The 12276-nt window shown below is 41.4% G+C and overlaps 1 protein-coding gene across 6 annotated transcripts in view; it reads right to left on the bottom strand.

Moving 5' to 3' along the window:
* Positions 1–12276, bottom strand: part of clec16a (C-type lectin domain containing 16A) — a 172602-nt gene that overhangs the window by 60483 nt on the left and 99843 nt on the right. For all 6 annotated transcript variants that reach the window (XM_078418213.1, XM_078418218.1, XM_078418216.1 and 3 more), the window contains 3 exons: positions 10270–10320; positions 6541–6669; positions 4061–4181 (listed from right to left, as the gene is read on the bottom strand). In XM_078418213.1, coding sequence (XP_078274339.1) covers positions 4061–4181; positions 6541–6669; positions 10270–10320 — 301 coding nt within the window. The remainder of the gene's footprint in view (positions 1–4060; positions 4182–6540; positions 6670–10269; positions 10321–12276) is intronic.

The raw sequence follows: 12276 nt of genomic DNA, 5'->3' as shown, positions 1-12276 counted from the left end.
CACTTACAATATTTTGTATCTTAATTGGTAGCGTTTTCTTAAATAGGATAGCAACCCCTCTTGCTTTTGAGTTAAAAGAAGATGCGACCATACTTCCTACCCAATCTCTCTTTAACTTTTGATGCTCTTTTTCCGTTAGATGTGTTTCTTGCAAGAAAGCTATATCTACTTCCAATTTTTTCATCTGTGTTAAAATTCTCTTCCTTTTTATCGGTCCATTTAACCCATTCACATTATAGCTTAAAAAATTTAATGTGTTATCCATTCATTCCTTTTTTTTTCCGTTTCCTTACCTTGATACCTCTTCCGGTATTTACATTGTGCCGTATTTCAGTGTGCTCCCCTCCATAGTCCAGGTATAAAAACAGAAAAGAAATAAGAAAGATAGAGAAATAGACCCTCCCTCTAATGTTGTTAATAAATAGATTAGCAACATTACCCCCCTCTATTATACGAGGTGTGGTCCGCACCACACTTGTGCCCATGATTATGGTGGAGCATCCACATTCTCCAACCCCCCCGATATATCAAGTACTTCTAAAAATTAACAATCCTTAATACAGTTAATCCCCTCTATAGTATACAGATATTATTAATAATCAATCATTCATGAATCTTCTTAAGCATTTCTCGATGGCAATTCTTCCGCATACTCTTCTGCTTTGACAAAGTCTTTAAAAAATTTATTTTCTCCAGTGTTGATCATAATCTTCAAAGTAGCCGGATGCAGTAAAATAAACCTATAGCCTTTCTTCCATAGAACATTTTTTGCCTTATTAAATTCTTTTTTTCTGCTCAACAAGGCATTACTGATGTCTGGGTAAAAGATTATTTTAGTATCTTCATATTCTATTGGTTTTCCCTCTCTTATATTATTCCCGACTGTTTTGAAAACCAATTCTCGATCTTGGTATCTTAAAAATTTAATCAACACAGATCTTGGCTTTTGATTAGCCGAGGGTTTCGGTCTTAGAGCCCTATGTGCTCTTTCTATTTCCATCAGACCTTGTTTATCTATTCCCAGAGTGGTCCCTATCCAATCTTGAAAAAAGTTAATTGGGTCTTCCCCCTCCACTCCCTCTGGCAAACCAACAATTTTAACATTATTTCTCCTGCTATAGTTTTCCAAGGCATCCAACTTCTCCGCCGTCTTTTTACTTTCAATTGCTGCTGCAGTAATACTGTCTTCATTTTTTTCCACTCTAGATTTTAACATTTCATTTTCCATTTGCATATTATCCACTTTATTTGTCACTGTTTGAAATTTCTCCTCCATTTTTTTCAAAGCCTTACGAAATTTCTTGTTATCTCTCCTCATTAATTTGTTATCTCCTTCAATTTTCTTGAGCCTGTTAATAATTTCTTGAAGCATCGTTTTCATATTAGTCTCTGTATCTTCTTGCTTTTCTTCCTCTTCTTCATTTCCACTTCCACTGCTAGTGGAGTCTCCCGTTACCTCATCGTCACTCGAGTCCGAAACTCCAGACAAAACAGACAAAACATCAGCAGCCTCTCGGCAAACAGTGGGCTTTTTTGATAACTCACGGCGACTCCCTCATATTTTGACCCGAGTCAAAGAGCGCTTGCTGGGAGTAGTAGATTCCAGCTTCATACCGGAACCCTCCCCAGACTCACCGCCTACCGAGGGGTCACCAAATCTAGTCCCCTGTTCCATCAGAGCTGTGGGCCTTCCTTCGATTTTTTTCCTTGATTCTTTTGCTTGCTTCTGTGGCAGTTGTACTCCTCCTTTTACTTTCTTGGAAGGCATCTGTACGTTCTGTATTCTTTCTGATTTTATTTAAAGTACTTGATTCCTTTAGTTCGTCTTTTTTTAGCAGTTTAGGGCTTTGTTTTCGGGAGTGCTGAAAGTTATGTCTACTCAGCCAAGCATTGGACACGCCCCCCCCCCCCCCCTCTTTCTTCTTAATGATGTTCCAAACAGTTGATTTTGGTAAGCCTACGGTTTGGCTGATGTCTCTAACAGTTTTATTCTTGCTTCTCAGTCTCATAATGGTTTATTTGACTTTCATTGGCACAACTTTGGTCCTCAAGTTGATAAACAGCAATTAAAGATTCCAAAGGTGATGGAAAGACTGGAGGAAAGACGAGGGCTGAGAGCTCTCTTATACCTGCAGTAAGGAGGCATTTAAAAACACCTGCGCAATTACAAACACCTGTGAAGCCATGTGTCCCAAACATTATGGTGCCCTGAGATGGGGGGACTATGTATAAACACAGCTGTAATTTCTACATGGTGAAACCAAAATATATAAAAATACCCTTTAATATAATCTGACAATGTGCACTCTAACCACATGTGATTTTATTACAAATCTCAAATTGTGGAATACAGAGGCAAATAAATAAATGATAAGTCTTTGTCCCAAACATTATGGAGGCCACTGTATGTAGTTAGTTGACTGTGACATCGTAAAATCATTGGAAAAATTATGATGCAGGAGGAATTCCTCCCTGTGTGAAGATTACAGCTCTTCAGGCACACTTTTAAATAATTTTAAAATGCAGTGAGAATATTTGCCTCTGCCATTCATTCTTTCAGGCAGCGTGTTTCAGACTCCCACCATTCTCTTGGTGAAAAGATTCCTTTCATTTCCCTCTAATCCCTCAATCAGTTACATTAAAACCTCTATAAGTTCTGCTGTGATTAGAATTGCCTTTGTTTGACATACTAGTACAATAGTACTAGTACACCTTGACATCGTCAAAAGTCCTTTATGTAAGATCTTTAAGTAAGACTAGACCAAGTGGACCTGTTGGGCCCAAACCTCTCCTGCATTGGTGCAGCACCCTTTGCTCCTCCCATTCCCCTCCCCTCTCCCCTCTCCACCCCCGCACCCCTCCCCCTCTCCTTCCCCCTTCCCCTCCCCCTCTCCTTCCCCTTCCCCTCCCGCTCAACCCCCATTATCTTCCCTCCTCCCCCCTCCCTCCCTAGGAGATAGATTTAAACTTTAACATGTGAATAACTTTTAAAATATTACACCGATTTCAATGGAACTTCTTCCATTAGCACCAAAGGGACAACAGTGAGTAAGGTGGGTCTAAAATTGTCGCGCTATCGGGTACCGTTTTGGCTGTATTTCAGGAAGAAACAAACAAGAGTTTTAGTATATAGATTATGTGAACTCAAACAGCTAAAGGTCAATAGATACTTATGGCCTCTTCCAATTTAAATGTAGCCATTAACAGACATTTACTGGTTGGGAAAACCTTGGTTTACATGAATAAAATGAAGTTAGATTGAGAAAAATGTAAAGTAAGATTAATATGTTTCACTATAGAGATTTAGCTGTATTTCTCCATGTTATTTATATCTTCTTTCCTTCAAAATTTCTCTATTCTGTCTCCCTTTGCTTGAAGGAATATTTCTTAACTTCTCTCCTGAATAATACTGCTTTGACTTAAGTTTATGACTCCCCGGTAGATATTTATTTCTATCTATTCTATCAGGACGGTTTATCATTTCCCTTGCTTTTCTTTCCTATACATCTTATAGGGGATCTGAACATACATGCCACTGGTATAGTAGCTTACATCTGATCTGAAGCCAAGGTAATTTCACTGGTATTAACTGTATAACTGATTTACAAGACATGTTTTGCGCTCGATGCATGGATTACAAATGAAAAGAGATGGTATACGGCCAAATTCCAAGTCAATCAGCATAACTTAGATCAAACACCTTATTGGGTCCAGTTTAAAAACAAAATAATGCACATCCCTCAAAGTTGCAAGATTCCCTGAAAGAATCTCAAACACAGGTTGCTCTCAAAATAATGCATTTCCTAAATGTTCATTTACTCAAAGATCAAGAAGATTTTATTATGTTAATCTTTCATGGATTTTCTCATTGCTTCTCTGAAAATAAATGAAGACTTTAACTCTACAATCTGGAATAAGGAAAAGATCACCAGTGAATCCAGGTTGCAAATGCTTTTTACTGAAAATGAAAAAATAAAATAAATATAAGCAGCCCTTTGGTGGCTACAGTAAGAAATATAATAAAAAGAACCAGCAATACCAATGGACTGAAATTACTTACTTAGATCTAATACGTCATCTGTTTTAATCAGATCCTCCTCCCGTGTCAGAGGCAGTTGTGTCTCTGGCTCACCTTGGAGTTGTAGGGATAAAGAACGAAGCATAAAGAAAACTCGAATAGCCTAAATTAAAGAAAAATAAAAAGTGTTAGTTCAGCTTGAATACAAGTTAAAAGTTTGTAACAATTCATTTATTTGGTAACTATTTACATAATTCCATTAATTTAAAGAGGAAATGTCATATCCCATTGCAGATGTTAAACGCATGTTTCCAAGAGGGAAGTTAAAACTTGCAAAGTCATATGGCACAAATCTAAAAACTACAGACCTAAGAACAAGGGCAGTAGAGTTGCTGCCTTACAATGCTTGCAGTGCCAGAGATCTTGGTTCGATCCCGACTACAGGTGCTACCTGTATGGAATTTGTATGTTCTCTCTGTAACCGTGTGGGGTTTCTCAGAGATCTTCGGTTTTCTCCCACATTCGAAAGACGAACAGGTTTGTAGGTTAATTGGCTTGGTATAAGTGTAAATTGTCCCTATTGCGTGTAGGCTAGTGTTAATGTGCAGGTACCGCTGGCCGGTGGGGACTCGGTAGGCCGAAGGGCCAGTTTCCGCGCTGCATTTCTAAACTAAACTACAGAAGTTTTTAGGGCCTATCCCACTTAGGCGATTTTAAGGCGACTGCCAGCGTCTAGGCTGTCCCTGACAGTTCGCCAGGGTGTCGCGGGCATGATCGTGAGGAGTCTTCCAAAAATCGTAGTGGATCTCAGTAAAATCGCTGAGTAATCATCGGGTTTGAAATTTCTTGGCGACAGCTGGCTTGTCGGCAGGTATCGTTGCTTATTGCAGGCGCTGTCGCATGCTGTCCCCAGGTTTGCAAGGTTGTCGCCTGTACTTTATCATGACATCTCATTCAAAGAGTTTTTGAATAAAGTTGATTTTGGTGACTTTTTAAAAAAAATCGGTGTCGGAAGTTATTGAATTTCTAAGTACTTTATCATGACATCTCATTCAAAGATTCTAGTCGCATTCATTTTGACCATTAAAATCAAACGCTGACACATGCGCTGCGCGATGAGAACACTTTTCATTCATTTATTTAGATCTATGAGTCAAGCACATCTACAGGCATTTCACTACGTTTATTAAAGGCCAAAGCTCACACAGACAGACACTACAAACACAAAGATAAACTGAGTTTTACTGCTATGCTGTTTGTAGGGGGTATGGCACACCTGACCAAAAGGACAGCAAGGTCCGGTCAGACCATTTCACAGCTAAGGGCACCTCCGAGCATGACACCTGTGGTCTAAACCTGTCAACTGAAAAGCAGCTGCAACAGCCAGGTGTGGATTGTGGGCGGAGTCCGCGATGCATGCAGTTTTCCATCTTTCATAGTAATATAGTGTTTTTGAATAATGTTAATTTAGGTGATTTAAAAAAAAATAGGTGTCAGAATTTATAGAATTTCTAAGTACCTTATCACGACATCTCATTCAAAGATTCTAGTCACATTCGTTTTGACCAATAAAATCAAACGCTGACACACGCGCTGTGCTATGAGAACACTTTTCATTCATTTATTTAGAACAATGAGGCAAGCACATCCACAGGCATTTCACTACGTTTATTAAAGGCCAAAGCTCACACATAGACAGACACTACTAACACAAAGATAAACTGAGTTTTACTGCCATGCTGTTTGTAGGGGGTATGCACACCTCAGTTTATCTAAATAAATGAATGAAAAGTGTTCTCATAGCGCAGCAAGTGTCAGCATTTGATTTTAATGGTCAAAATGAATGCGACTAGAATCTTTGAATGAGATGTCATGATAAGGTACTTAGAAATTCTATAAATTCCGACACCTATTTTTTTTAAATCACCTAAATCAACTTTATTCAAAAACAATATATTCCTATGAAAGATGGATAACTGCATGCCAAAATCTTTTTTTTTTTAAACGGACACTTCACACGAATGCAAACTATACCTAGAAATTTCACTGGATGGACCTTGCTGTCGGTTTGTTCACGTGTGAGTTGTGCTTGTGATACCTCCACATAAGTGCAGGTTTTCATTGGTTGTCTTGCTTGCCGTGGTCCCTGTCGTAGTGGACGTCCTAGGTAGCAAAGACTGAGTCGCCGGTTGTCGTCAGCTTGCCGTCGCCTATGTGGTAGGTTGTCTTAGCTTGTCGCGGGCATTGTCGTGGTCATTGTCGTGGACATTGTCGTAGGGTTAATTTTTTCGGCGATCTTCTATGACTTTGACAGTCGCCGGCAGTCGCCTAAAAAATCGCCTAAATGGGACAGGCCCTTTTCCCGACCTCAACTTCACTAAGAAATTTAAGTAAACTCGAAAGGATAGTCAAAGACTACACATTTCATTTCATGATTATAATTTTAGTTTGTAGCATGGTGCAAATGCAAATCACTGTCAAATCTAATTGAGTTGATTAGTTCTTATCATTCTGGTGCTTACCCGTCTCGTTCTCTCCACATCACCACATGGCAACCTCTTCACAAAGTCTATACCAGTTAGTGGGGTTCCAGTAGGAGGCAACAGGATAGATGCATCCATCATCAAGTACTCAACATTCAGGGGTTTACTCTTGAGGGAATAAAAGCAAAAAAAAAACAATCTAGAACATTTAAGCACTCATTATTAATGAAAATAGTTGCAGTTAGTGTACTATATACTGCCATTGATCTGTTAAATCTAATGTAATTGGGACTTTTGAATGAATGAATATAACTTTATTATCATTCAAAACTATAGATGAGTGCATATTTGAATGAAATTCCGTTGCAACTGGCTTCAATGTAACACCAAATAATAAAAATTGATTAAAGAAAAGTAAATAAATAAGTAACTCGCATATACAATAATGGCGGCGGATCATTGTGAATTCAAGAGTCTGATGGCTCGGGGGAAGAAGCTATTGCAGAACCTGGCTGTTCTGCTACGTATGCTGCAGTACCTTTGACCAGAGGGCAGCAGGGTGAACAGTCCATGATGGTGATGGGTGGTGTAAGAAAATAACTGCAGATGCTGGTACAAATCGAAGGTATTTATTTCACAAAATGCCGGAGTAACTCAGCAGGTCAGGCAGCATCTCAGGAGAGAAGGAATGGGTGACGTTTCGGGTCGAGACCCTTCTTCAGACTGATGTCAGGTGGGGTGGGACAAAGGAAGGATATACGTGGAGACAGGAAGATAGAGGGAGAACTGGGAAGGGGGAGTGGAAGAGAGGGACAGAGGAACTATCTAAAGTTGGAGAAGTCAATGTTCATACTGCAGGGCTGCAAGCTGCCCAAGCGAAATATGAGGTGCTGTTCCTCCAATTTCCGGTGGGCCTCACTATGGCACTGGAGGAGGCCCATGACAGAAAGGTCAGACTGGGAGTGGCTGGGGGAGTTGAAGTTGAAGAGATGGGTGGGGTCTTTAATGATATTTTTGGCCTTGGACAAGCAGCGTTTATGTGCAATGTCCTGGATGGAAGAAAGTGAAGTCCTGATGATTTTCTCAGCCGTCCTCACCACTCTCTGCATGGACTTCCAGTCTGAGGCTTTGCAGTCCCCAGACCAGACAGATGCAATTGGTCAGTATGCTCTCTATGGTGCCCCTGTAGAAAGTTGTGAGGATGGGATGGGGGAGGTGTGCGCTTCTCATCCGGCGCAGAAAGTGCAAACGCTGCTGGGCTCTCTTGACTAGAGATGCAGTGTTTAGGAACCAGGTCAGGCTGTCTGTGATCTGCACCCCCAGGAACTTAGTGCTACTGACTACCTCCACCGCGATGTCACTGATGTGGAGTGGTGGGTGCCTACGCCGTTTTCTCCTGAAGTCAACGATGATCTTTGTTTTTGCGACATTCAGGACCAGATTACTCGTGTTGCACCAGTCCACCAGTTGTTTCACCTCCTCCCTGTAAGCCAGTTCATTGTCGTCCCAGAGACAGCCCACCACTGTTGTGTCATCCGTGAACTTCATGATGTGGTTTGTACTGAACCTGGCACAACAGTCATGGGTCATCAGGGTAAACAGCAGTGGACTCGGGACACAGCTCTGAGGGGAACCGGTGCTCAGAGAGATGATGTTGGAGATGTTGTTTCCAACCCACACAGACTGGGGTCTGTCGGTGAGGAAGTCCATCGCCCGGCGCAGCTCGGCCGCGGGACCTTCCATCGCCCGGTGCGGCGGCGGGACTGAACAGTGCCCGGTGCGGCTCGGCCACGGGACTGAACAGCGCCCGGTGCGGCTCGGCCGCGGGGCCTTCCATCGCCCGGTGCGGCTCGACCGTAGGGCCTTCCATCGCCCGTTGCGGCGCGGCTACGGGACTGAACAGTGCCCGGTGCGGCTCGGCAGCGGGACTTTCCAGCGCCCGGAGCGGCTCGGCCGCGTGGACTTTCCATCTCCTTGCGGGGGCTGTGCGGGTCGGTCGCCTCGGTAGGGGTCGAGTTGTCTGTACGTGGGAGGGGCATGGGGGAAGAGAGAGGGGAAGTTTTTGGCCTTCATCACAGTGAGGGGGTGTTCGGAGTCACTGTGATGGATGTTTGTGTTGGGTTTGTGTCTTGTGTTTTTGTACTGCTGGCTAAGTAATCTCGTTCCGTAAGGAATGACAAATAAAACTATTTTGGATTTTTTTTTGGGATTTTTGGATTGTGGATTTTTTTGGCACTGGTATGATGGTAGCAGTCTTAAAGCACGATGGGACAATAGCCTGGTTCAGCGAGGTGAAGATGTCAGTGAGGACATGTGCCAGCTGATCAACACATTCCCTGAGCACCCGGCCTGGTATGTTATCAGGGCCTGCCGCCTTCTGTGCGTTGACTCTTTTTAGGGTCCTCTGGACATCTGCTGTGTTGAGACTGAGTGCCTTTTCATCATGGTGAGGAATAGCTTTCCTCGCAGGTGTGGTGTTGAGTGCCTCGAACCGTCCAAAATATTTATTGAGTTAATTGAGAAAACTTGTGCCGTCTTCACAGGGTGGTTGGTGGAGCTCTTTTCAGAGCTGTAAAAAGTAATGGGTATGTAATTCTTGGTGGGATAGAGCCCAAACGTTAGCAATCAAAACTTTTGTAAAAACAAGCATGATGGGGCAATTGTTTTTAAGTTCTCCTAATTTTGTTGTTCCCTATATCATTGCTCTTGAATGCATTGCCAGCTCACCAGTACCTGACCATAGGGGGATATTTAGAAATATATATATATATATATCTAAATCTGGATAAGCTGTTATAATATATATTTAACCAAATGCAGTGAACACCATTCCCATTCTTGTTGACGAATTTTCAGCAAAAGTCATTGCATTTTGCTACATTGGGTGGAGCTACTTAGGTCAGTTAGCCAATTTGGTAATGTCATCTGTGACAAGTTTGCCATGACTTTCTGCTTCTATACCTTCATTTCCTATCTTGTTCATGCCTAATTGACCCATATCTATGCTCCTTCTGCTGAAAATGAGAAAATGATCCTTTTATATCATCAGTAACTCTGCACGCGTCACCATTTAATTTATAAAGCAAACTAAAATTTGGTATAGAAAGTGCAAGCCTTCAGCAATGAAGTTACAATGCAGATAACTAAATTATAACCACCAAATTAAGAAATACATTGAAACACAATAACAACCACAAATAAGGATTTCTGATAAATAATTTCAGCCAATTAACAATGATCAACTGATGATAAATGTATTTAAAAAGGTAAGGAAGTTTAGCTCAAAGCAGTACAGTATCAATACACTACTAGGACTTTCTCAGAATTTTAGTCCAACAACCATAATCTGAAAATATGCACTTAAATGACAGGAAAATATGATAACTATGTCAGGCTAAATATTTTTTTAAATAAATCTTAAAACGGTCATTCATGATAGTTATTGGCAATAGTGACAGTGTACTGATGCTCTCAACAGATACAGACAAAATGTTCAGGTGTGGGTGTAGGATGAAACTATCTGCACTGTTTATGGAATTTGTACGTTGGAAGACATGCAACAAGTTGACCTGATGGTCACCTTTAAAAAAAAACTGCTGAGAAGTACTAAATAATTATTATATACTTTAGCCAGTGCAAGACTGGCACAAATTCATGGTGAAAACATGTGATTGATTTTTAGTGTTTGACCATAAATATGCAAAGCAGAACTGTGTTAGAATTCAGTTAGTTATACCATATACCGCGGTAACTCAGCTGGTCACTTACCATCGTCACTCTATATTCATCCTCAAACATATCAAGAAAAATCTCGTCTCCCTGGAAAAAATTAAGGCAATTAGGCATGAATTACAGGATGTAGACACAGGGGACTGCAGATGTTGGTAGTAAAAAAAGACACAAAGTACTAGAGCAACTCAGTGGGTCAGGCAGCATTCTGGGGAACATGGATAGGTGAGGTTTCAGGTAGGGACACTTCTACTGACTGAAGAAGGGTCTCAACCCAAAATGTTGCCTTTGCATGTTCTCCAGACATGATTCATGGGATATTACTTTTGCTTCAGGTTGGGGGTTCAATATACAAAAGACTCGAGTCTAGTCCAGTCCATTCTTCTGGACAATATATTGCCCTATGTACTTTGAAGCTTAAGATACATGGGATTCACGGTGCCTTGGTAGTTCGAATTCACAACTGGCTTATCCAGAGAGGATAGAGGGCAACGGCGGACAGATGGTTTCCTGGCTAGAGGCATGTAATCAGTGATGTTCCGCGTTGATTTGTGCTGGGATATATATATATATATATTACGCTCTGAGAGGTCGAATGCAAGGGATAGGTTTTGGTTTATTATTGTCACATGTACCAAGGAACAGAGAAAAGCTTTGTTTTTCATGCTATCCAAACAGACCAGGTAAACTCTACATAAATACAATCAAGTCAAACAGAAATACAATAGAAGAAGGTGTTCCCAAGTCTGGTGGTACGTACTTTCAAGCTTCTGTACCTGATGCTGGACGGGAGCAGGGAGAAGGAGTGATCTGTGTGAGACAATCTTTAGATATGCTGGCTAAAAGTTTACAGTTAATGGCAAGAACCTTAACAGCATTGATGTACAGAGGGATCTTAAGGTCCATGTCCATTGACCATAAGACGTAGGAGCAGAATTAGGCTAATTAGCCAATCAAGCCTACTTCATCAAGTCAAAAAAGCACAATTTTGAAGAGCAGAGGAGTTAGTTCAGTATAGAAACATAGAAAATAGGTGCAGGAGTAGGCCATTCGGCCCTTCGAGCCTGCACTACCATTCAATATGATCATGGCTGATCAACCAACTCAGTATCCCATACCTGCCTTCTCTCCATACCCCCTGATCCCTTTAGCCACAAGGGCCACATCTAACTCCCTCTTAAATATAGCCAATGAACTGGCCTCAACTACCTTCTGTGGCAGAGAATTCCACAGATTCACCACTCTCTGTGTGAAAAAAAACTTTCTCATCTCGGTCCTAAAAGACTTCCCCCTTATCCTTAAACTGTGACCCCTTGTTCTGGATGCAAGTAATGGTTTGATTTGATAGACCACATTCATAATTTGTACCATTCCACTTCTGTACCAGGTGGTCACATCTCCCGTAGGCTTGTTCTGAATCAGTTGAGATTGGCCAAGTTTTCTTTAGAAGAGTTCGAAAGAAAGATCATCGACCCTAAAAAATGTAATTTTATTTTCCTCCTCAAAGCTGCAGCTTGAGATGCTAAATATTTCCTAATGTTCTTTTTGTTTGCTGATCTCCCTAATATGTGTTACTTTTAGACAGAAACACAGAGAAATATCAATTCACAACAAAATAAACAATAAATTTGAGTCTCTGACCAATTTATAGAAATTGGATAAACACCAATTATGACGAGATGCTCATGAGTCTTTGGATTCACTTTAAACTTTAGAGATATAGTGCAGAAACAGGTCCTTCGGCCCACCCTGTCTACGCCGACCAGCGATCATCCTAACACTATCCTACACACTAGGGACAATCTTACAACTTACCGAAGCCAATTCACCTACAAATCTGTACGTCTTTGGAGTGTGGGAGGACACCAGAGCACCCGGAGAAAACCCACGCGGTCACAAGGAGAACATATAAACAACGTACAGACAGCACCCGTGGTCAGGATCAAACCCGGATCTCTGGCGCTATAAGGCAGCATCTCTACCACTGTGCCGTCTATACTGGAGATCATAAGCAGAATAAGGCCATTCTAGCCATCAAGTCTGCTC

Source organism: Rhinoraja longicauda, chromosome 21 (assembly GCF_053455715.1).
Source record: "Rhinoraja longicauda isolate Sanriku21f chromosome 21, sRhiLon1.1, whole genome shotgun sequence".
NCBI classification, from domain to species: domain Eukaryota; kingdom Metazoa; phylum Chordata; class Chondrichthyes; order Rajiformes; family Arhynchobatidae; genus Rhinoraja; species Rhinoraja longicauda.
This window is presented reverse-complemented; position numbering and strand designations above follow the sequence as displayed.